The following is a 26,536-nucleotide window of genomic DNA, read 5'->3' as shown; positions in this document are numbered from 1 at the left end:
AAAGTCAACCTTATAGACCAGCTATCCTAGTGGTAGCATGGATAAGAGCAGTCTTAGGCTAAACTCTGAATGGCATGTGAAGCCAGCTGTGATACCATATATAATCCCTTGAATACCAAATGAAAGGACACCACAACAGATATATATATAAAATAAAGTGTATTTATTCTAGTCAAACCCTCAGCACTCTTTATGAGATTCGAGGTAAGTACAACACAGTCTTATTGAAGCATACATTAAGTCACACAGGTAAGTAATACAGTTAGGCCCTAGGGGCCACGCAAACCATATACTAAATAAGTGGTATAAGGACCACTGTCACGGAAATAGAATAGGCCTAGGCCAAGGGAATCGCTGGGGCTGCACTACCCTACCAACAGTTAGGAAGTGGGAGGCCCACGGGATTCAGGTGCAGAGTGGAAACACTCAAGCGTAATGCGTAAAAGTCAATGGAATCACTAGCAGTTAGAAATAAGCAGTTTTAGGACACTTCTGGTATAGCTAGAAAATCGAAACTCGGAAACTAGACCCTAGGATAGTCAATACCCTTGTGAGCACCAAAGTACCCAAGTTACCTAGCCCACGGGCTGCGGGTGCATAGGTGTGAACTTGCGTCGGGTTTCGTCGTGGACTTCTATGGATGCCTGAAGGTAAGTTGCTGACAGGCAGTCAGTGAAGAGTGTCCGGTGGATCCCAAGGCCGGGATCAAGAAGAGAGGATACCTGCAAGCAGAAGGGACAGAGTCTGGGTCACTAGCCAGTGACCACGTGGAACCAGGAAGGAACCAGGCGATGTCGTGAAGATGGCAGGTGAAGAGGTGAAGCTTGTCGCAGCAGCCACGGGTACCAGGAGACGTCGAGGACGACCAGGACCAGGAGGCGAGCTGTCCCACGAAAGCTCTTGCTGTCGGCGGCGTCGAAGTCGAACTAGGACTCACCAAGCCATGGCAAGCGGAACCCACGAAGAATGGAGGACTTGCTTCTGGTGCAGACCAGGAAGGTCTGGAGTGCTTCTCTTTTGCAGAGGAGCGGGAGCCAGTCTGGAGGGTGGAAATTCAAAGGTGTGTCGTCACAAAGGCCGCTAGCCAACGGGCAAGCAACCGGACAGACGCGGCAAGCAGGAAAATGCAGAAGGGCCCCACGCAGGACTCGTGGAGTGTGGGGGGCTGATCTTCGGTGCAGATGGTGCTTGGGGTTGGGGCTTCTCAATCCACGGTGCACAACTTCGAGGGTATCTCAGAAGCTGCGCTGGAAGATACTCGCCACTTTTCCCAGGTAGCCGGTCCCACATCTCTCGTCGCCTCCACGGATCTCAGCTCGGCTGTGGATCAGGGTCGGAGAAGTCTGGAAGTCCAGGCTCTGGTCGGGCTCTGCAGTCTGTCCCTCGTAGAACTTCAGCAAAGCAAAGGGTAAGTCTCTTGATGGTGCCTGTTTGCATAGGGTAGCCACTCCTTGGCCACGAGGGAGATTCTTCAGTCTTCTTCTTTCATCGAATGTCGAAGGTCCAGAGTTTCTGTTCAAGTTGCAGGTTCAGGATAATCTAATCTCCTGGAGCCCAGCTACCACTCTTATACTAATCTGGGGGGCTGGGTTTCCTGCTAGGTCTCGCCTTATGTGTGGGACCTGGGAGGGGGGTGGTTACACCCCCTTCCCTTTGTCCAGTTTCGAACCAGGACTGGGGCTGGAGGGCCCCAGCACCGGTTTGAACTGGACTATGCAGGGGACACCTTGTGTGCCCCAGGCATGTCTCATTCCTTTCAGCCCTCCCTGCCTCAATACACTAAAGTCTGTCTGGGGAGGTGCTAGCACCTCCCCAAGCAGGAAACCTATTGTCCAAGCCTCCCTTGCCGGGATCACTCCCAGCAGCAGGAGGTCAGACTCGTGTCTGTGGCAGCAGCATCCATTTTGTGATGCTGAGGCTTTGGTGAGAGTTAAACAGCAAAGTAGGATTTTAACATGTCTCTCCCTCTAGAAGGGAGGAATAATATCCTCATCACCAGAAATGGTATGGGGGTATTATTCCAAAGTGTTAGACACCTTACACGCCATGTTTTGATAAAGCCAAACCATAGTTACCATAACCGTTTAAGATTATAAGGCACTTTAAGAGTATATGGTAGGCTATATCATAGAACAGCTATAAGGACATGGTTCCGAAAGCTGCAGACAGGCTCAGCTCATGCTAGAGCACCATCTCACATGTTACCAAGCACTCTGCCTCCAGGATTGTTAAGGCCTGCCATAGGAGTGGCTGATAGGTACACATGTGTCTATTTTAAGGGTAGATATAGGTATACTATATCTAAGCAAGGGGTGATTACACGACCTTGCCCCAGCTGAGTGATCAGCCAGTTTTGTCTGATTGGAACGCCAGACCAGGGGTGGCATATTACATGCTGCAGCCCCTGGGAGGCCTAGGGTACAACTATGCCCTGGGTACCTAGGGTACACTGTCCATTTTAAAGAGAGAGCAGACAGCCTGAGACCCTGAATGGCAGGATCACAGGCCAACTAAGTCGAAAAACCAGCTAGACACTAGGCAAAAAGTTGGGGGTAACCATAGTCAGATATCCACCTTCCTACATTTATTATATGTCAAAAAAATTACTCTGTAAAGCTAAGGGATTTAGCTCGGTGATCGGTCTATTGTCTTCTTCGATTCAGACAGTTTTCCCAGGCCCACTTAACTACAGGCCGCTTCAGCGTCTAAAGAGGCAGAGGTTGGCGGAAGGTTTTTGGTACAGAGACATGGTTCTTTTTAACAAAGAGGCAAAAGAAGAATTAATATGGTGGAAGGAGAATTTGGAAGCATGGGATGGGAAGGCGATTTTTGGGAGACAACCGGATTTTGTATTGGAGAGCGATGCAAGCAATTCAGGATGGGGAGCATCTTGCTTGACGAGGGCGACAGGGGGAGTTTGGTCATTGATTGAGAGGTCAGAACATATAAATTGTTTGGAGATGCAAGCAGGTTTGCTAGTATTAGAGTTTTCGCAGAGAATTGGTAGGCAAGTCGGTTCTTTTGCGTATGGACAATGTTACAGCAGTAACTTATGAGAACAAGCTGGGAGGAAGCAGGTCAAGGAAATTGGTGAATGTGGCAAAGGATATTTGGGAAATTTGCATGAAGTACAAAATTAATTTGAGGGTGGAGTATTTGCCAGGGACGTTGAATGTGGATGCAGATTGGTATTCAAGAAATATTGTGGATTACAGTGATTGGATGCTGAACAAGGGAGCTTTCGAGAAGATTGTGAAATTGTTTGGCCCTTTGGAAGTGGATCTTTTTGCTTCACGCCTGACCTTTCAGTTGCCAAGGTATGCGAGTTGGAGGCCAGATCCAGGAGCAATAGCAATAGATGCATTTTTGCAAGATTGGAAGAATCTGAAGGGTTATGCATTTCCTCCTTTTTTCAATGATCCAGAGGGTTTTGGTAGCGGTGAGGAGACAGGGTTGTCGTCTGATTATGGGGACTCCTTTTTGGAAATGTCAGCCCTGGTTTCCAACGGTGAAGATATTAGCAATAGAGGAAACTCGTTTCTTAGAGGTGGCCAGGAGTCTTTTGATAGGAGTAGATGGGTTGGAGCATTCGCTGGTAGAGACGGGTTCTCTCAAACTTCTCCTTTGGAGGATATCAGGTATACAGGAGGAATGTCAGGACTATCGGAGACAGCTTCAGTTTTGCTCAATGAGTCTTGGGCTCCAGGAACAAAAGCAAAGGTACAGAAGTTCTTGTGGAGTGTGGCTTTGTTGGTGCTTGGAAAGGGATTTGGATCCGGTGGAGGCGGTTGATGTGGAGGTAACAAATGTTTTGGCAAATTTATATAAGAACGATATGTCGTACAAGACTGTGAATTGTTCAGGATCAGCTGTAGCGGCTGGACATTCCTTGGTGCAGAGTGTCAGTAGGAAGGAGTCTTTTGGTGTGTAGGGTCATGAAGAGTATTCGTTTAAAGAGACCTCCTTTGTCCAAGTATAAGACCTTATGGGATGTTGACTTAGTTTTTTTAACTTTTTCAGAGTTGGCCAGAGAAAAGGTATTTAGAGGTAAGGGAGTGGTCTTGGAAGTGGTCTACTCTTCTTTTTTTGATTTCTTTCAAAAGGGTTTCGGATGTGAAGGCTTTAGGAGGTGTCTAGACGTGTGTTTGAGATCTGTAAAAGAACTAAAGACTATGTCTGGGTCAATTTTTTATCCTCGGTTTGATGAGGCTTCTAAGCTTTGTGTGGCTGAAGTTTGGCCATTCCTGTGGGTGTGTGCCTGAGAGCATGTGCATCGTGTCCTGCAGGAGCACAGTGATCTTCGCCTCCCGGCGGCTGATGGCCTACTGATGACGCATTCAAATGTTGTGTATGTGACACCAGTCATTTGTTAACAGCATCGCACACAGTGGTGTTTCCGGGCGCTGGTGGATGCAGCCTGCCTGTTTGTCAGGTACGCATTGTTTTTGGCATTCCATGCGTGGTTGGCAATGCTTTTTCCGGAAGAATGCTGGTTGGCAAGTGTGTTGCTCTACGTAGTGCCCTTCTGTGGTCTTGCGCACGGCAGTCCACCGCTGCAAGAATCTTCTAGCAGCCATCAGGTTGGACCAGTTCCATTCTTCCAGCACCATCTACGGACAGTTCACTTCTTCAAGAGCATCAGAGGCAAGCTGAGTCATTTTGCGGTGGCATCGGAAGTCAGGCACAACACGGGAAAGCACAAGGCTGTTCTCACCAGCAGTGGATGTGAGTGGATGCTGACTGAATTTGTTTTGGTAAACTTGGGGTCAAGTACGGTGCTCTTTTTCAACACAGCATTCTTTATCATCAACCGTACTGTGTGAGTTTTTTGCTGGTACATATTTTTCTTTTGGTAAGTTCAGTAACACCACGAGAGATTGCGTATGTTTTTACATCTACTCTTGCCACAAAATTACTTTACCTACTCATCGCTGTTTTGGGTTGGTTTAAATTGTACCCTGTGTCAGTATGCAACATGTTCAAGCTCCGCCACCCTTTTTACAGCTTCTAGGAGACCCACCAGTCAGGTGGAAAGTGTAATATAGGGCTTTTACTAAGTACTTAGGAGCCATGTGGGGTATTCAGTGCAGGGCGCAAAAAGTTTCTTTTGGAGCACAATCTTGTTCTAGAGGGACAGGCCGTGTTGGAACACTTACCTACCCTCGAAGTAGTTGATTATGATGAACCTCTTAATGAGTTTGACCAAGCGGTGGCTTTGCTAGACAAGCATTTGCAATGCAATAGGTCTCGCATTGGTGAAAGTTAGAGCTATTGGTATTGTAAATGGTAATGGTATTCCTTTTACACTAGCTTCGGAGGCCCCCATAAGTATTACTGAAGTATGTTTCACACCACACGTGAAAAACCAGGTCATTTCACAAATGAAGACTGTCAACAGTTTAAAAGCCTGTGTTTAAATTTTGCCAGCTACAAAACAGGCTCCTCGTTGTGTTGCTGGACGAAGGAAACTGAATACATATGTTGCCTTTGCTTTGGGTTGCGATTAGGTACACACATAAAGGGGAGGATGAAAATGGACCATCGCAGACGTCAGCTGGGCTGGCTGCTTGGAAGTAGTGCTGTGCACGGTGCCCCCTAGCCTTGTATGTCGCCTGCTCTGAACACCCCAGAATTGAGCTGTAATGCGGTAAGGCACTGCCCCGCTGTGGGCTCGGCTGTCTGCCCATTTTGTTTTCGATGCACCTCTAAGTATGGAGCGGAGGGCACGGCAGAGACGCGGTATGTAATAACAGTCCGCTGCTGCCCTTCGTGTAGGTGACTGCTGTGGGGAGGAGGGAGTGATTGACAGAACAAACACAGTTTTGGTTTGAAAGGGGCCAGGCTATGCATTGAAGCCCTGTGCAGAATCTCGTAGTCAGAGTGCTAGGTGAACCTAGTATCATCCGGAATAACAGCGATAGTCTTCCTCCGTAGAGGATATTTTTGGGTAGATGGTATACCATCACTGCTTGAACCTTTAAGGTTTCCATCACCTGGGTGACAGCGCTGCTATCCAACCCTATGAAGTCTGGTTAGCTGTATTTTTCTACCTAAGACCGCAGAATGTGACTTACTGTATTTTTCAACCCTACACCTTGCAGGAGTGCACTGCAGTTGTGGGTTAGAGTGCAGTACACAAGTGGAGTTCAGAGCAGGGGTGGGGTGTCACGCCGAGGTGGAGGGCAGGAGTTCAGTGCAGTAGAAGCGTGAAGTGCAGGTCAGTGACAGAGTGCAGTTCAAGTGCAGCGTGGGAACGGGGACAGCACGGGTTGCTCTTGCAGTGTGTGTTGATGCCTTTCTTTCCCGCGGCCCTTCCAGAGAATGTGATATGTTTACATTTTTTTAGGCATTTGGCGGCTGCTCTGTAGCTCTGGGCGGTTTTGCCGGCCCTGCTCCTGTGGGAACGTCACAGGGTTGATCGGGGAGCTTTATTAATTGGTTTTGAATGAGCAGTTAATTCCGGACATCTGCTGCCTGCTGTTGCCTGTGCACGAGAGCTGCCAGCGCCGAAAGGCGGCTTGCTGGGGAAGCAACGCTGTAAAGCCTGAGACATTGGTAACGGCCCCATGGCTGCTCCGTCACACAAGGCGTGGGCCTGGAGTAATATATAATAAAAAGGGGGGTTATATCAATATGTTTAGCAAAACACAGTCTAGACCCCCGCATCCCCTTCAGAAACGAGTGGTGCGTGCGCCGCATGTGGTTTCAATTATTGCGCCCGTGTCTGGGCACGATAATTGAAACCACATGGCGACGGTGCTGGTAACCAACACCAATAGGCCATGGGCGGAAAAATGCGCCAGCCTTTGGCCAATTGCGTGCTGTCTTTGTTAAAAAGACGCATGCAAAGGCCAATAGCGTGGCACAAAAGGAAAAGCCCACGCTCTTGCATGTACTTTTCCTAAGTCCGTTTTCAAACCCCCTACAAGAGGTCTCTTGCTGCACAAGCAGTGCTGTGCACTGCGACACTAGACGCGAGACCTAAAAAGGGGCTGAAGACCTTTCATTCCAGACAACTGAAGGCCCAGGAAATGATCATCTTTGTTGGCTAGCGCTGGGAGGCTCTCTTTAGAAGCAGCTGCTCCCCGGTACAAATTGGAGTTCATTCAGTCATTCATGTAATTCAAGCTAAACACTTATAAAGGTCTTTGTCGGAGATAAGCCAGCATCGATATCCATCGGGGTTTGGTAAACTTTCCTACACACACAGTAGTGGTAGGAAAAGTGTTCCGCCTAAACGGATGAATTTGTAAATCTGTTTGAAATTTGTTTTTATACTTATGTAGTTTTGCATTGAATTGTAAATTTGTTCTTATTCTCCTGAATTTCGTCCTTGTGATTTTCTCTACTGCTCTCCTTTTTGCTTTTTCTCTGCTCTCTCCTTTCCTTCTGGTGTTTATTTCTTTCTTTTATTCCCTTTTGGAAAGAAAGGAGATGTTGTAGTAATTAGCCAACTCCCTTTCCCTCATACTTTGCCGGTTCCATGGTTACAGAATGTTGTTTGAACTCCAGGGTCTGTTAGACCATTCCCTGGAAGCTGTGAAGAGCGGTCAATAAACACAGTGCTCTCACGCTTACTGGCTTGGTATGATCACTTCAAACCTATAGTCACATTTTGATCCTGCAATCTAACGAGAGGTATATGAATTTTACCTTGTCAGATTGGCAACATTACTGTTTTTTAAACTCTCCTGTTTGGGTTGAATTTGCCTCGGGGTCTCCACCAAGGCCCTTGCAACTGTGGTGTAAGTGCTCCATGCAAGGAGCACACATATTCACCTATATAAAAGAAACTGGCCGATGAGGACAGGGCCTATTCATCAGTCTCTCTAAAACAATAAACCCGTGTGCTTGATGTTTAGCAGTTCAGTTGACAGGTGAACATCATGAAAAAAGCAATTATGATTCCTGGACAATTACACCTTCTTGAAAGCATGGTCTGATACATTGATTGGTGTTTCTTGATCGACTAAAAGAAAATCCTATCTGATCTTAGAAAGAAGCAGCATCTTCTGAGCTCAGCTCTTGATCACCAATGGTTTCAGGTGCAGGGGCATCTGGCCTTCTGCGTTTAAGTTGTCCCCTATGCTACTGCACCTCAGAAACAAATCACCATGCAATCTCGCAAACTCTAAACTTCATGACAAATCCCAGCTTACAGGCAGAAAAAGCGCCCTGGAAATCACTTGCACACATTGCTAGTGATCATTGCTGGAATTTGTCCAGCACTCCAACTGGAAGGAACTCAAGTGTGCTCTAGATGCCACGGGGTCCAATTCAAGAAATCCGCAAAGACACTGGTTTCTAGCCAGGATGGACAACAATGTAGCAATGACATACGCAAATGCTCAAGGTGCCACAAAATTAAGGACTCAGGAAGAAGTTTAACAATCTTCAAAACAGAAGCACTACGGATTGGAATTTCAGGATGTGTTATATCAGCATGGGGTTATGCTCTTCCCTAAATTTTATCCTCAGAGCTATAAGAGGGTCGCTCATCCTGAGGGCATAGGTTTACGAGCAAAGGAAATGTCATTCTGGATCACTGTTCGAAAAATCAGAAAGGAGGGATGGAGTTTTATTCCAATTGCATTCAGAAGGGCCCCGATAGAGGACACCTCTGGTACTCCAGATGTTAGGCACATAGAAGTGGGCTCTGTCCCAGGCCCTTTCTCCTCTTCAGTGGCAGTCTTTTCCTCTGCTGCCCCCAAGGAAGCTGGCAATAATCTCCTCGTATCTGTACAGCTCAGGTTTCAGAGGACAGGCATGTCGATGGAGGTAGTCTTGGCACTATAACAATTGAGACAATTATTTATCCTGAATTCTATGCTTCCTCGTGGCTTAATAAAGGGTCTCCCGGTGTTGACGCTCAGTGGTCAGCTACTGGCGATAGAGGTGTTTAGGGAATGATGTTGTGCAATGTCAGAGGTCAAGGGCTATGCTGTGCATCTGCTCGAACCCTATGGGTCATTTTGATTTAGGTTTTGCCTTTACTTGGAGCATCGCCTGGTTTTAATTTGCTATACCTTCTAATAGAGTATCTAATGGTGATCATCGCCTCTGCCTCAAGAATATAGGTCAATAAGTTGCACTACTCTGTGATGACTAATACTTACAGTGGTTCCTGAAGGGCTAATTTTCAGATTGCTGAAGTACTCATTTTCAGAGTGTCTCCCTCTTTATACCTTAAGTTTTTGCTGATTTCTGTTTCAATCAGGATATTGCTTTTCTCTCCACATGCATTATACTGTACTTCTGGTGGGGAAGGTGGTGTCACTCTTCAATTCCTAGATGTACGAAGGGTGATGTATATTTTTTTTCATACGTAAAAGCATTCCAGGAAACCAATTGGTTTTTCATCTACTTTGGGCTTGGTCAGTTGTCTGGGCTGAGATGGGATGCACCAAAGGGGCACATGGCCACATGGCCTTCTGCTTAACCAGGCTGCTAGGTGGGCTTTGTTCATGCAGGGGACCATGGGGACTCAGTGCCAGTGAGTCAGCTGGGGTGACAGTCGTAACTCTGACATTTAGCTCCAAAGTCCCCATTTCTGCATGTGTGGCCCTCGTGAAAGGGGTAGCAGGATGCAGGCCCCAGAGCTGCAGGGGCCACAAAGGAAATTTCAGGGGAGCACACGAGGACCACAACTGACCCCTTTACTATTTTTCAAAGACTAAGATGGAGATGCTGAGGTTCATATGCTCTTAGTTGTAGGATGGTGCGGGGTATCCCGGTCATCATCCACCCATACTGCCACTAGACATCACCAACAGGAGGGAGCAGTGAATGGAGACAAACAGTTCAGACTTGTGGTTGAAGGTATAAAACGTGTGGTGGACACAAAACACGACGAGGCGAACCCTCTGGGAGCTCAGCGGATCCTTCGGCCTCCTACAAAAAAAACACCGAAAAAAATGGAGCAGAAAGAAATTGGGGCAGCCACACATACCTGTGCTCAACACAGAGTAGGTCTGGAGAATCTAAAATTAATCCCAGTTCAACCAGGAGCCAGAAATACCATGGGGTACCATGTCACTCATGAAATAAGATCTGCAGCGCTCATTGCAGGCTCTTCGAAAACGCCTAGGAACTTGGAAGAAAAACTGAATGTGGAAGCTTGGATTTTAAAAACTTGGGTCCGAGATTGATGAACTACATAAAGATACAGGAATTTAGAGGTCAAACACCATACTGAGACGATGAAGATGATCAATGCGAAGACAATGCTGAAAGTGGAGTACTTAGTAGGGCAACTACAGACAGCCGTGACAAAATTTGACAGATGGAAAGTTAGATACAGATGGACATATCCATTTGGCATGATCTTTGATTATTCCGGAGCCAGACACTTCGTCACAGACTGGAGAGAGGCGGCAAAAATAATTTAAAAGGATGTCAAGGAGTAGGAGAGAGCTGCAGCATAGACTTCAGGGCCCCAAACAGACTTGAGGGACAGAAAGAGGGACAAGACTGGGTAATGGCAGCAACAAAAGACAAGCAGCAACAGACGGGAGTGGAAGACAGTGGACATGGAAGGCAATGATAATGGGAGCCGCCCCTTGGAACCTCTGACTACGAGAGGTACCAGATAAGACTTAACAAAATCGTGAGTGGTTGAGGGAGGGGGCATAAAGATGGTCATATCACATCACCTCAGGGTGGTCAATGATGCAATGTGGGATAATAATATCAAATATTAGCAAGCAGCAGGCAGGGTGTTTGGAAAATGCTGAACTGGAGATTGGGCACATCTTACAACTGGTTGAAAACACAGCAGTTACCCACTCCAACGTTTGCACGGTTTACCAGGCTGGGTGATTCAGTCGTTAGTGGACTGCCCGGCATAGCACAACCAGAAAAGGACTTAACATTTTCTCTTTGTATAGACAGGGTTTCGCTGCAATGACCATTAGCTGTTATCTCACAATTAGGTTTCTAACAGTTGAGGGTAATTGGGGATGGTGGGTTTTGTGAGATTTGTTTGAACAGACGAGGCACATTTTCACATATAACATAGATTGCAGGCTGGTGCTTTGGCCTCTGGAGTGCACGCCATTCCAAGAGGAGACCCACAAACGCTTCAGAAAAGGAAGAGATACCACAATATAGACTTAAACAATGGTGACGGTTCTCACTTATAATGTGAAAGAGCTCAACTCGCTGGTCAAAAGGACGGTTGGGGGCAGTATACCGTTTGATGAAAAGACCTACACCCAGATATTATATGCCTTCAAGAAATGCATGTCACAAGGCATGACCTGTACAGGGTGAAGAATAGGGGCTGCCTTACAGATCATCATTTACTCGTAGCACTGAAACAAAATGGGATCTCCATTTTTATGGGCGTGGACTTTCCCTAGTAATATATAGATGCACTGGGTTGATGCAACATTCTCTGGGGTAAAATGGGAGGACAGGTACTTACTATTTCTTCGGTATATGCACCCAATAAGGCACAGGAACGAATTCCTCTTGACACTTTCAGGGTGAGGTGGGGGGAGCTTCTCGAGTGATCAGTCTCACTGGATACATGAATCTAGTTTTAGACTCCTCACAAAACAGGAGGTTTGGAGGGGGGGGTGAGACGTGGTGGCCTCCGTAAGGGCCTTCTCAAAGAAACTAAAAGTGTTTAAAAGAAGTGGCTTTAAGGGACATTTGGCAGAAATTTCACCCAGGCCTCAAACAAATCATCAAAATGTTACCAGATTGGAAGGTCTAGTGACCTGAATAATCTAACTGTACTGCGCTCGACCCCATAACTGGTATCATATTGTGTGATCCTAGCGAAATATTTTAGTTCCTCACGTTGCCTTTTTCACCATTATCACATATGAGAGCACCTTTAAATAGGAGTTCAGCATTGCTGCTGAACTAAAAACTCTTGTTTGAGTTAATAGGGCAAACGTTTGCTCCATGTATAAAAAGAATCTAGTCCACATATAGAGTACACATGATCTCTGACTTTTCTCCTGGTTCACTAATAGGACGGTCATCGAGGTGGGGACAGGAATGCTTCTGAGTTCATGTTTATCAAGCATTTGCAATGCAATAGGTCTTGCATTCACGCAAGTTTGAGCTATTGCCATTGTAAATGACAATGCCTTTTATTTATGTTTTGTGTTTTAAAACATAAATAAAAGGCATTGTCATTTACAATACGAATAGCTTAAACTCTTGCATATGCGAGACCTATTACATTGCAATAAAGGGCCTTCTCGACCGCTTTTTAAGAGTGTAAATATCAGCGGAAGAGACCGGGCTGCGATGTCTTCAAACTAGTGATAAATAGTGCAGTGAAGAAGTGTAAAGTGAGAGTTACATATGATCCGAGCTATGAACACTAAACAAAGCGCTCCAACACCTTTCGCACTGTGATTACACTGTTGCGGCTCAGGAGGAAGAGCGGGAGGGGGAGCTATTTCCTGCCCTCTCTGTGATTTGAGTGTGCAGTGTGGCATTGCGTAATGTCATTGCTATCTTTGGCCTAATAAACAGTCCAGCTGTAGTAGGGCCCTGGCTTCACCTCCTGGTGCAGGGCCGGCTGTGCTCTATGGCACGCATGGAGGGAGGGAGGGATGGTCTCGGCAGCAGCTCCGGCCTTGTACAGTGCCCCTGCTATTACTAGTGAGCAAGAGGCGCTGAGGTGGTGGCATTGGTGGTAGATGTACTAATAGAGGTACTGGCAGTGGTGGTACTACTGGTACTGGTGGTAGTGGTACTGGTGGTGGTATTGGTGGTACGAGTATAGGTGGTACTGGTACTAGTGGTGGTACTGGTGGTGGTACTGGTGATGGAGGGGGTGGTACTGGTGGGGGTGGTACTAGTGGTGGTATTGGTGCTACTGGTGGTAGTGGCAGTACCGCTTGTGGTGGTGGTGGTGATAGTAGTACTGGTAGTGGGGGAACTGGTGATGGTACTGGTAGTGGTGGTGGTGGTACTGGTAGTAGTAGTGGTGGTAGTAGTGGTGGTGGTGGTACCGTTACTGAAGGTACTGGTGGTGGCACTGGTGGTGGTGGTATTAGTGGTGGTGGTACTGGTAGTGGTGGTACAGATAGTGGTACCGGTAGTGGTGGTACTGTACTGGTGGTGGTGGTGGTACTGGTGGTGGTTGGGGTGTTATTGGTGATGGTAGTGGTGTTATTGGTGGTGCTGGTGGTACTGGTGAGGGTGGTGGGGGTGGTAGTGGTGGTAGTACTAGTGGTGGTAGTACTGGTGGTGGTGGTACTGGTGGGGTGGTGGTGGTATTGGTATTGGCAGTGGTGCTATTGGTGGTGGTACTGGTAGTAGTAGTAGTAGTACTGGTACAGGTGGTATTGTGGGGGTGGTGGTACTGGTGGTGGTCCTGGTAGTGGTGGTGGTACTGGTAGTGGTGGTGTTAATAAAACAGGCTTTTGAAAACAACTGTCAGGTGGCTTTAGTACAGATGACATAACACAGATGTGCTGTTGTCATCTTCAGCCCATTAGAACACCATTATGTGCTACCTGGAATTCACATGACTTAATTTGCTAATCCTTTCTAATTCCATTTTACTTTGGGGGGGGGAAAGACACGAGAGAATGCCAGGTTAAAGTGATTGAAAGCAGGAGCTCGTGTTACAGGGCAGCCGTGCTGCTTAAAAAACACACGAGCATTTGAAATGCAATACGTCTGGCATTTACCCGAGTTTAAGCTATTGGCATTGTAAATGACAACGCCTTTTATTCATTTTTTAAAAACAAGAACAAAAATAAAAGGCATTGTTATTTGCAATGTCAATAACTCAAACTTGCATAAATGCGAGACCCATTGCATTGTAAATGCTTGTTAGATTAGTGAGTAGAAAAAGCTCCCTTTCGGCCCACGCAGCAAATTGATTAAATAAACAAGTGCGGCCACTAACCCCTTCGCCGCGGGGCAAATTCCGCTGCGGTGCGAGAGGGGGCGGGGTTGGGCGTAGCGTTCCTGTACTCAGGACGGCCCCCGGCCGTTATAAATCACAGTGGGTGTGTGCTCATGAGGGCCGAACTCCGCCCACTGATTAATTCTCTCGCACAGGCGGGGAATTAATACCGCGTGGGCGGAGCGGCAACGTTCGGACGGCTCCCGGCCATCATGAGCACACGCCCACCGTGACTCATGACGGCCGGGAGCCGTCATGAGCACTCAAGGAGTTAAAGTAAAAGCGGACCGCGCTGCAAATAAAAAAAATAGTGCTTACCGACTTGTGAACGAGACAGTGTGATGCCACAAGTAAAAGATCCAGTCCTCATGGGAGGTGACAAATGGCGAAAGGGCGGTAACAAGAAGGGACCAACAAGCCTCATTATCAATCGGAAAACAGCATTTACCAAGGACAATGACACCAGCCAATCAAAAATATGGGGGGGGGGAGAGAAGGCGAGACTTCCACAGCATACTCGACTACTGCATGCCTTCCAGAGCGAGCAGTGCATGCGCGCTGCCACTAGGCTCGACCTAAAAACTCTCACATTTATTAAATATAAATACTAAAGCATATCGTAGCACACCGTCATTTACAGGCAGCACATTCATTGAAATTGCCATAAACGTACCCACCGACATACAGTTTTTCTGATAAAACTATATAGCATGAAAACTATAATGTGTGGAAATCAGGTTTCAGCAAATATTTATCACTTGTACATCACCAAGTAGAGTGCTCTTGGTTTTGATCCCATTAAAAATCTTTGTTTCCACCACACTTCAGAATTACAACTAAAATTGCCTTTCTAACTAAATAGTTGTACTGTTTATTTACAAGCTATTTAATGTTGTGTGTTGGGAAAAACGGACATCCTACAGCCTTTCATGTCACACTCCCTGTACCCCAGCACGATTTTCAGACAGTTCACTTTACAAAATACAGTAACTTTGCAGTCAGAGAACGAAAAGTGCACACCAATCCCCTGGATGGAATAAGCAGCAAATTGTAAAGAAACAAACTGACATTTCTCCTCTGCAACACAGCAAATGTGACAAGATTAAAACAAAAGATTTAAAGGGATCGTTATTGCTCATTCAATTTTTGAATGAACAGAACACCTGTTCTTTTCCAGCTAGAGTTCTCTTGCCAGAAAAAGCCATTAGGCCCTCAAAGTAGCTCTCCTTGATAAAATCTGACTCAACGAAAAAAGTAAGCAAATACATATTTGAGTACTGACACCCCTTAGATATAGAGCACTCTTTCACCTCTCGTTTTCACCGCATGTACTCCTGCATTGATCTCATTCTTATGAACAATTCTGATAGAACGCACTAGAGGAGTAACAATAGGTGCAAATAGGACTCTCAGATCATTTACGAGTCATAGATGGCCTTGACTTAGGCCAACTGCAGAGACTGACTGTGACCTGGAGGTTTCCCCTAGGCTACTTAGGGATCCCTGCTGTGGTTAGCCCAGTTGGAATTTGGGGAGCAATGAAGGCAGCTGTGCGGGGGATGTGCATCTCTTTGATGGTTCATCTACATAAAATCCAGGGACTGAAAATTTAGAGGCGGCTATAAAGGAAAAAAAAAAAAATGCTCTAGAAAGAGACACCATCTAAAACGCACTTACGGCAGCTAACCAACTTACAAGGTCAAAGTAGAGCATTCGGTAATGATATGGCAGGACTATGCATATTATATCTTAAGCAGCCATCCTATGCAGCAGAAAATAAAGGGGAATCCCATTTAGCCAGACGCTTAAGAGAAAAAAAGAGAGCGAACGTTTATTAAGGAAATATGGGCAGAAATGGGGGAGCTCTCTCAAATAATGCAGGATGAACTGAAGGCATTCCGCCAATATTACAATAGATTATATTAGAGAGACCAACTTGAGATGGGTATCCAATTGCAATTTTTGGACGATGCAGTACTGCTGCCCTTGACAGGTATCCAACGACATGCCCTAGACTCACAGATCTCTTGGTAGGAAATAAAATTAGTGCTAAAGAGTCAAAGTCTGAATCAAAATATGGCCCCCTGTCCAAAAGGGTATACAAACCTTTTTCTAATGCCTTTGAGGGTCTCCTGGTTTCCAAACTACCTAAATTATTTAATGATATAATACAGAAGAGAGGAATCCAGAGAGCTCTGGGGAGGCGATAATTTAAACAAGGGAAGAACCCACAGCTATGCACCTCTTACAGGCAAACAGCACTGGAAACAGTAATCTTAGGCTGTACTCCTACATATAAATCTCAGCAAGTAGGATGGAGCAGGTTCTCCCGTCTGATCCATGCAGACCAGTCTGGGTTTGTGCCCGCTAGACAATCTAACGGCAATAAACAGAAAACGGTCCACCTGGTCGAGAAGGTTCAGAAAAATGTATACCAGCATTGTTGGCGTCTCTTGATGCCGAGAATGCCTGTGACTGGTCCTTCCTGAGGCTGGCCAGAGAGAGGATGGGATTCAGAAGACAGTTTTTAAACATGGCGTTTGCGTCATATAGTTCTCCAACGGCAAGGATCGCTTTGAATGGTTCACTAGCATGCATGGTGCATAAAGAGAGGCACCAAGCAGGGTTGACAGCTGCAAACCACACCCCCCCCCCCACCTCCTTTTTGCTTTAAGCATAGAGCCTTTGCCTGACAGAATACGGAGTGACAACAATATAACTGGTATTTAAATACAAATTGTCGTATTACATGGGCGATATTCTCCTAATGATGGGCAATTCCGAAGACTTGCTGCCTGTCGTGATCGAACAGCTGCAATGGCTCGAAAGGATAGCAGGGCTAAAAATAATTATGGAGAAATCAGGAGCGTTAAATCTTACTCTTCCACCTCTAGGGTTACAAGTTCCAAGGGAGGAGCTTCCATTTGTGTGGGCTTCAAAGGAGACATTATATCAAATGTGCACCAGATGTATGGAGCAAGCCATCCTCGCTTGCTCCTTGAGGTGAAAAATTATCTTAACAAATGGCAGAACTTGGATGAGCAAGATTGGCTTAATTAAAATGAATATTCTACCGAGGGTACTGTTTGATTTTCAGGCCCTGCCTATAACAGTAGAACAATATTTTTTTTTAACAATTACGTTGATCAGTAGATTGGTTTGCCTGATGGGGTCTAAGCCAAGGGTGCCGCTGCGACTTTAGCAGCAACCCAGAGAGGGAATGGCTTTCTCAGACCTCAAGGTATACTACTGGGCTGCACAACTTATGGTCATGACGGACAGGTCTAAATCCGAGAAGGACAAAATATTGGCCTTTATGAATCATGCCATAGTGGGGCAACCCTTGTATGACTTAATTAGGCTCAGGATGCAAGATAGGGCACAAAATGCCGACTTATCTATGCCATGTGGGACCACCCTTTCAATTTTGGGATACAATAGCTGAGACAATTGGAAATATTCCACACAAATGGAGGGATTGTCGCAAACATATACATTCTGGAAGGCAGTAGCAAATACCCTTCAGAGCATTCTGGGTTTCCCCTTTCCATTCGACCTAAAGACATTATTGCTGGGGTTCACAAAAACAAATTATACGCATATGACTAAAGCAGGATGGTAAGTAGCATTACAGCATTTAGGAGTGACCAGGTTGGCTACTGAATTTGACTGAAAAAGAGAAAAACCTCCCACCATAGGACCTTGGTACCAGCTCCTGTATAATCTTTTAGCTATAGGAAACCTCAACTGTAATTCAGAAGGTACGTACCACCAGTTCGAAGGACACCGGAGACAATTACTAAGCCACCTTTTAGAAGGGTCCCACATTCATTCATTGCCCCTCATGATGGAGGGCATTTGTTTTTCCTGAGACGATCAGGGGGAGCAAGTGAAGATTTCAGTGAGATGATGACATGAGGAGGCATGTCAACCAGAACTGTGGAGCTACAGCAGTATTTGTCAAAAACTGCTGCCTTGTCAAGTTGGGGAGGGGTTACATAACGATGTGATGGGGAAAACAAATGCATTTGTGATCATCTATATGTCACATAATGTAATGTGTTTTATATGATCTACCTCACACTAGCTTTAAAAAAAAAGTCAATATAATATCTTTAAAAAAATTTTTTTAATGAGTACATGTCTCAAGCTTCCTGAGCCTGCTCAGTGCTTCTCCACGAAGAACCTGCTGTAAGAGCTTCTTGGCAGAGCATGTCGCAACCTCGACTCAAAGGTTCTTGTCAACTTTGGGTGCTTTCATAAATAAGGATTCTGGCGAAGTAAGGAGCAAAATGGATAATGGACCAGTAAAGGCAGTTACAATCAGTGCTCAAGTGGTGAAAAAAAGATGTGGGGGAGGCTCAACAAGATAGGCAGAATGAGTGTGACATCACTGCGCGTGACATCAGAGGAAGTGACATCACAGCACGTAACATCACATGTTGCATCACAACCCATGACCTCACAGGAAGTAACATCAGATTGTAATACCTCACATATGTTTAGCAGGTCTATCATGAATACATTTGAGCGCATTACAATATTTAACAAATTAGATGTTGCGTTAGAGTTGAGCCAAAATATTGAAGCAATCTTGATGCAAAATTTGAGCCTCAACTTATACATTTATGTTTTTAAACACGAAATAAAGGAATTGGCAACAAGGAGAAACTTGGCAGTAAATCTGTTCTGCTTAATTGGTTGCAATCAATGTCTGTATTTTAAATTATCTTATGGGGTTAAGGTACCTGCTGCAGAGACCTTTGTGTTGCAGCTAAACCCCAGAGAACAATAATAATTGTAAGATAACTCTGGAGGAGAACGTATTTGCTGGAGAGATCTGTGTTTTGCCTAGTTCTAGTTTTGAATCAAAGTTGCATAGAGGGTTAATGTCTCCTGCAAAGCACATTATGTAACCGCAGATGACAGATTTTTATTTTATGTAAATGTGTAAGTGGGTTACTGCTTTCAAGACAGAGATCCTTTTGTTACTTGCAATTCATAAATTGTAATCCTTCTAATACAGCTCAGTGAGGTATGAAGGGCATGTGGCTCCTACACCTTGAAACCTCACTGTCTTATGCAACACAGCCTTTATATTGATGTACACACATGATGTATTGTCAATGCATAATCTGTACAGGTGACACAAAGCGCTCTGACACCCTGCATTAGACTGAATAGAGCTAAAGCACTATAAAAGAAAAAACAAAATAGTGGTATTTAAAATGTTATTTGTGTATATATTGCGACACCCAACACATCCGACACTCTTACACTGTTTGAGTATATCTTATATACAGGGGCTGAACAAAGTAAAAAGTGTTTCTCTCTTTAAGTGACCGTGAAAGAATAAAAGGTGAGCCTTTGTTTCCCTCTATTGCATCTAGGTGTGAGGATTTCAATAGGTACCAGTCAGGATACTCCAACAAAAAGAGGCCCAATGGCCGCTTAACTCTGGCTTTTGTTATACGTAAAGTTGCAATCTGATCAGCCCCTTCCCCACCTGCACGTTGGTGCTCGGAACAAAAGCACAAGGTGCAGGCGCTGCTGAAAGTGTCCGGGTGTGAGAAAATCATACCAGGACGAGTTCAGCATATCTGCGAATTCCGGAAGCAGTAGGAAAGGGGCGAGTCACTCATCTGAAAGAGTGGCCAGCTTTGCAGTAGGGTAGAAGGCGTCCACCCTCTGAAAACAGTACCCACGTCTACCCTTGACTCGAGCCCTGGTTACAATTTATTGTCTGTAACCTACAATACATCGAATTCTGTCCTTACTCCCCTCACTGGTTTTCCAACTCTCCTAGTGGAATCTCAACAGACTGGAAACAAAAAGCATTAATTTAGGGAGACAATTTATATGAATGACGGATTCAAAGTAAGTTCTGGTTATAGATAGAAATAATGTGCTTGTCACAAACGAAAGGATAGTAACGAAGGAGCGAATGCGACTCCATTTAGCGAACATTGGAAGTAAATTATTGGGACGTGGATAACAAGTTAGCATGGCAGGACGGTGTTGGTATGGCAGGTTGTAGGTGAGGAGCAGAGAAGATATCAACGCTATATAGAATGGTCGTGTTCAGAAATGGCTCTACTTGCAATGCCGAATGGTTGACAATAAAAAAAGCATGCAGCAGGTAACAGTGAAGTAAACATGTTTGAAAACAGCTTGCATCTCCTCACACTATGAATAGAGCTCTCGGAGAAACTGCCATACCCAGGAAGACACTCGATCACACGATAGGAATGTTGCACCCTTTAGAAAGCATTTTAAGACACTTTCACTCATGATCTAATTCTTAGCCCCCCACCCCTTTGAAAGAATAGCCACCCAGATACATTTTTCTATACTCTCCTACCGTGCCTTCTATCTTTATCATTTCCACTTTCTCTTTCCGCTCAATTTACACACTGTGCACTTTCCCTGACTTTTAAGAGTACTTCCTTACTGGCCGCTCTTCTCTACTTGTCCCTGATTCAATCATCAACATCGTCCTTTCCTGTCTTCCATTCTCTTCCCCACCCTTCCAATATCCATTCTACTAACCTATTTCATCGGTCCTCTTTATGTCCTTTCTACAAACATCTTACCCCAACTTCCCTCTTCTCCCATTCACCGGTTTCCCCTCTCTTGCTCCAGGTCTCGTACCTATTCCCTCACCTCTATATCCTCCCCTAGAATCTTGCTTCCTTGAAGCTTCAGAACCTCTGTATCTCTTACGTCACTTCCGGTTCTCTTATTTCTTCCGGCTGGAGCGTCTATACTGACGTAACATTATCGCGACGGCTGCAAGTTTGGTAACAGCATGGTAAGGTTTTTTGCCGTATTGGGAGATTTTAAGGTGATGGGGCGGAATTTGAGACTAGAAGAGCCTGCGCGTGGCAATGGGTAGTTGCACTGCTAGGGGTACTCGAGAACAAGGTTTTCGGCGAGGGGTTTGGTCAGCAGAGTTCCAAAGTGGTATAGGTCCATGCGTGTATCCCTCGCCGAATCCAGAGGTTGTGTTTTTTGAGTTCTAGAATTTGTCTTGGCGTTATAATGGGTTAACAAGACTACACATCCCAACATGCAATTCAAAAACACAGCCGATTGTATTAGGTACACACGCGTGGATATAGGGGCACATAGAACTTGGGTCTGTGCTGATGGATTCCAGGCGATGGGGTAAATGAGAGAGAGAAGCAGGCAGTTCATTACTCGAAATTGTTACGGGGATCTCGGCGGAGATGGAACAGGTTTATTTATGTATGTATTTTATTTTATACGTTTTATATAGCGCTAGCTAGACCCGGGGGTATCAGAGAGCTTAACGTACACAAAGGAAAAAAGAGTTGCATTAAATAGCAGGTCATAAGGATGCATAAAGATACAAGCAAAACATTATAATTAGGTATACAGTGAGAGGGAGGGAGGAAGCTCAGGAGGTTGAAACAGTCAAATAACCACCTATCCTTGGAGTTTCAGGTCCCTTTTGAAGCAGGAGAAGCTAGACGCGGGGGTATCAGCGCTTTACATACACAACGGCAAAAAAGTTGCATTACATACCAGGACATGCGGATGCATAAAGATATAGGCAAAGTGGTAGAGGGGAGTCCGCTAGGTTATTGAAGTCTAGTTTAGTTGACTTGGTCGGTAAAGTATTTCTTGAGGAGAAGGAGTTCCAGGTCCCTTTTGAAGGAGGGGTTGCATCTGAGGTCTATAGGAAGTGCGTTCCACATCCTGGGTACGTTACCAGAGAAGGATCGGGACAGAGTGGTTTTCTTTTTCAATTTTGGAGAGATGAGAAGTGAGTTGGAGCTTCTCAGGTTTCTGGATCTTCCTGCTTTTACCAGTTTGCTGTTTAGGTAGTTGAGGGAATGTGAGTGAAGGCTTTTGTGTGTTATGCAGGCCAATTTGTAGATACATCTACCTTCAATGGGAAGCCAGTTGAGGGAGTGGAGGGTTGGTGTGATGTGTTCAAACTTTTTTACACCAGTTATGAGTCGAGCTGCCATTTTAAGGACTGATCTTAGTGGGGCTAGGTGAGCTTTAGGCATCCCTGTTAGGATGGCGTTCCCATAGTCCAGTTTCAAGAGGACTAGGGATTGAACAATTATCTTCAGATCATCCTGGGGAATGAAAGGTTTGAGTTTCTTCAGCTGTTTTAGTGAGTAAAGTGCACTTTTTGATGTGGTCCTTCATTAATAAGTTCTTGTCTAGGGTAAAGCCCAGTGACTTTACCGAGTCGGATAGGACGATAGAGCAGTTATGGGCATCCAGGTTCTTGTGCCAATCATGGCTTGGTAGGAGATTGCTTTTTGGAGAGAACAGAATTAGTTCCGTCTTGTCTGGGTTCAGCTTCAAGTGGTTTGCGTTAAATTAAGTTTGGATCTTGGTTAGTGTAACATTGAGGTGTCGGATGTCACTGGGCGATTTGATTTTGTAGTAGAGTTGTGTGTCGTCTGCATATAGGTGATATTTAACTCCAGCTTGTTTCAGAATGATTATAAGGGGTTCCATGTAAAAATGAAAGAGGGATGGGGAGAGGATAGAGCCTTGTGGGACCCCAAGTATGACTCGTATTGGCATAGAGAGACATGAGTTGATTTTAATTTGTTGCGAGCGGTGCTGAATTTTAGAACTTTACCATTAATGCCAGAGCGCCTCTACAAAGTCTCTAGTAAGGCTGGATGGTTTATTGTGTCAAAAGCCGCTGATAGGTCAATAAGGATGAGAAGAAAAGCTTCACCTAAGGCTCCGAGGATATCGTCTGAAATATTGAGCTTGCTGTTTCGGTGCTACAACCTTTCCTGAATCCCAATTGAAAGGTGTAGAGGAGGTTGAAATCATCAATATGTTTAAGTTGTTGGAGAACGCACTTTTCCAGTGTGGACAGGTGGTCTGTGCTCTTTACTAACTCGAGCGCTGGTAAGACATTGGCTTGAGCACGCTGAACTGTATAGAGTATTGCAGCCTAGTTTCTTGTTGTAATTCCGAGTGTTATCTTGCATCAGGTCACATGTTTGTGACCTTCTGTAGCAAAATATGACCGTTCATGGTTACGTTTTTAAACGTTTGATTTTCCAGTCATTTTGCCTCAGTCTGCGCGACGTGTTCTAGCTTGTACGTTTGGCTGGCAATTCTCCCTCACACCAGTGGCTGTGAGACGATGACCAGTGATTACTACTTGTAATAGTCTGAGGTGCAGAGCTTTTTACCTGCTACCAGTTGAGGAGACCGCTTAATGTCTCCCTTGTAACTAATAACTGAGTGGCTTGTCTTCTTTTAGTTTCCGCTTGTTTGTCAACAAGCAATTTTATAGCTTGTAACTGCCACTAGTGTCGCATCGCAATGCCCAAACTTTCTAAAGGGGGCAAATGTTTGTTTGGAGACATGTTGCCTGTAGTGTGCCTTTAGTGGAAATAGTTTGGTGGATGCATGATGTCCGTATCATGACCTGTGAAATTGCATTTAGTTTGTCACACAATGCAAGTACGTTTCTTGAAAAGTAAGCACGTTTTGTGAAGTACACTTAGGCAATGTATTTGAAAGTTAAATATAAACTTCACACATAATACCTGTTCAATGTGTTTTCATAAGATTTTCTAAAGTAACATGGTGAACAGTCGTTATTTAGCACAGATTAGCCCCAGAATCAATTGTTCTGCCATGTAAGAAGAAAACTGTCAATGGTACACCATCTCACTTCAAACTTTGAGCATGGATTTTACTCCCTACAAAGATCCAAACTCCCATAAATAACCAGGACTTAAGAAGGATTCTGAAAACGTGGCTAATCCTCAAATGAATCTCGTATTATAAATAGAGTAAGTAACTCCCTGTTAACAGGAAGGGGGGCTTTCTAGAACGCCAAGATGTCATGGTCACAGTCTGGTCTGACTTACACTCTTTGCCACATGGCACTAATTAGGTAATAGCTTTTCTTTACCAGAAAAGAAATGCTCGAAGGCTTGAGGACAAGGGGCACCTGAGCTCTTATTCGTCATTCAAATGGACAAGGCGCCTGGGGTTGGGTACTTGTGAGGTAGCTGAGAATGTTGGAGATTTTCCTATCCTGAATCTGAGGTTCATGAGACTCTCAAATTCCCAGCGGTCATCTTGTATTGTGGCAGTATAAATACAACATCTGGTCTTCCTAGCTTCTGCTAGGCAATTGATCAACAAGAAAGTGAGATATCATCATATAGTTCCTTTGAGACCTCCAAATTGGTCTTTCGAAGGCATCTTGCTCTTTTGTCATCCGTGGAGCCTTTATAGGAGCACATGCTTAAAACAGACGGAGATAAAGAAGACAAAGGTCAATGGTGCTAACACAAACCGTGGGGACCACATACCTCTGACCATGACAATTTGATGTCTCCCAGAACATCAAATCTAACACATCATTGACAAATATGGTATAGCTACTTGCATCCAAAAAAGAGGATAAAGGTTCAGCTTTTATCATGTGCATCTCTAGAGACCCGAACAGCACCAATGACATTTTGGACAACTGACAGTACTTAATATGAAGGAAAAAACTCTATAATTACAAATTAAAAGCTACTATAAAAAACATTGTCTTGAACTTGTAGTCCGTGGTATGACACAACACCCCATCACCACAATTCATACAACATACATAACAAGTTAATTTTAGTCCATGTCGTCTTTTGTCCTATACTGCTTTACCTTCCACACTAAACACTGCTAAGCTCTTCCCACCAGACTCACTGACCCAGCTTGTATAAGCATGACTCACGAAATGGACAACTATATTCTCTTAATATTACTACTGGCATCCAATAGCACAGTGAATCAGGACAACAAAACAGGATAATATTTCAACAATCTATACTGCATGCTCTTTAATCACATAGAAACATGTAGGAATGTAGATTGATACATAACTAGACATCGGCATCAATAAAAACAAACATTTCTCTTTACACGATATGGCACACAGGTAGTCAGTACAGCAACTTTAACTATGTTATGTAATATAAGATTAACTGCTACACTTAGAACTAGCCATACAAACTAACTCTGGGCTTCACTGAATAGTGTGCTACCCCTTTGCACAACACTTCAGCGCCTCTTCTGAGGTATTATGCGCTACACAAATCTACAATTCTGCGTTTGGTTCAGAAGGTGTTGTGTTACCCAAGTTAGTGAAGTCACTGAGTTAGGCTTGAGTGAAAGGGAATATTAGGAGTCAGAGCTCATGTTAGAGAATCTCTTTCACAGGTAGTGTACATTGAGCCTTGTGCTGTGTCCCCAATATCCGTGTTCACACTCAAGAATTGGTATTTCCTCAAGAAATGCCTCAAGAAAACCATTCTTGTTATTAAACAAGTCAATGTTTTTTGTTATTAAAGCGAGGGGATTTTATTTTTTAACCTTAAGTGACAAAGTTTACCCATGCTATAGGCTCATGCATGGATTTTGGCATACCATCGATCCACCCCATTAGCTAGTGGTCCCAAAACTCCTTTAGCAAAAATCTGACACCACTAACTTGTTTGCAGGTTTCAAATGCATGTTACCGTAGACACGTCTGTTTCTCTTAAAAGTATCATTAGCAATCCAAGCATTTTTAGTCTTTTGAACACCCTCTTCCACATCCAGTTTGGCAAGTGCAAATTTTGTCTCGAAACATAGGAATTAGAAATCCTCCAGTATCAGTTTACCCAACGCACATTGTTTTATTGAGTCATATAATTTAGAAATGTAAAATCTTTAGGATAGTAACAAGCAGGTAAAAATAGTATGTGTTCCTTGAATTTGCCACCCCTCAGTTCCCCATTCTCCCTGTAACGCAGTTTTTTCATTCCACACTGTTAGATACATAGCCTCAGAAACTTAGCACACTATATCTGTGTCTTGAAAGAAACACAGGAGTCCTGTTTGCAGAAAGAAGTGTCGGAGCAAAACTGATAGTTTGGTGGCGTGAAGTAAGTGAATTTTGCAGCAAATTCAGGTTCACTCTCCCATATCGGTATGGCACAGTGTTCCCACTTATGGTGCGGACACACCATCCTGGTGGCATTTGAAACACATAAAAAAAACAATCTGCATATTTATTGTAAAAGTACATGTCTTCATAGTTATCTGCAGTTATATGAGGACCAGGATTATACATTGAAGCATGGGATTGGAAGTCACCGTGCAAGACTATAGACTCTTCTGACACATTCCTAGTGACTGTAAATATTTCTGATTTCGTCACCACTGAGTGTGGATTCTCAATATCTGGAATGTATTCAGCATACGAATAACAAACACCTCTAAGGCCATCCAAATTCTGAATGAAACTAGTGTTAAGCTATCCCGAAAAGTCTATTAAGGTTTGGTATAAGTCTTCATTACAGACCTGACTTCCAAAATCTTTTTCACCAATTTCAGTTTGAATTCTCTGAGACGATCAGTTCAAATTTATTAGTTTTGTTAATTGGTGATTGATTAAGCAATGGATGTTTAATATTCAGACAGTTCAGTGGTAATATCTAGTAGATTTCTGGTGCCTTTGTTCAATAAGGTTTCAGTGCAACCCGAGTCCAGTGTTATTGGCAGTGTGAATGGTTTCATAACTGCATTTCAAGCATTATAGAGCATACCACTTGATGATCTATTCTCGGACCTGGTCGCTCTTCGTCTGGAGGGTGTTTCATC

The 26,536-nt window shown here is 44.5% G+C and overlaps 2 protein-coding genes across 9 annotated transcripts in view; one reads left to right on the top strand and one right to left on the bottom strand.

Moving 5' to 3' along the window:
* Positions 1–20,682, bottom strand: part of AREL1 (apoptosis resistant E3 ubiquitin protein ligase 1) — a 632,176-nt gene extending 611,494 nt beyond the window's left edge. For 3 of the 8 annotated variants that reach the window (XM_085626755.1, XM_085626750.1, XM_085626754.1), the window contains exon 1: positions 20,546–20,682. The gene's annotated coding sequence lies outside the window, so the exon portion shown is untranslated. Of the gene's footprint in view, positions 1–20,431 lie in introns of all 8 variants that reach the window. The other 5 variants (XM_085626751.1, XM_085626757.1, XM_085626758.1 and 2 more) reach the window with 5 other exon arrangements.
* FCF1 (FCF1 rRNA-processing protein) overlaps positions 20,560–26,536 on the top strand; it is a 113,074-nt gene continuing 107,097 nt past the window's right edge. Inside the window, exon 1 of the mRNA XM_085626759.1 lies at positions 20,560–20,693. Within this exon, the coding sequence (XP_085482885.1) occupies positions 20,691–20,693 (3 nt within the window). The 5' untranslated portion in view covers positions 20,560–20,690. The remainder of the gene's footprint in view (positions 20,694–26,536) is intronic.

This window comes from Triturus cristatus, chromosome 9, assembly GCF_964204655.1.
Source record: "Triturus cristatus chromosome 9, aTriCri1.1, whole genome shotgun sequence".
NCBI classification, from domain to species: domain Eukaryota; kingdom Metazoa; phylum Chordata; class Amphibia; order Caudata; family Salamandridae; genus Triturus; species Triturus cristatus.
Note: the sequence above shows the minus strand (reverse complement) of the source record. Positions and strands in the feature narration are given on the sequence as shown.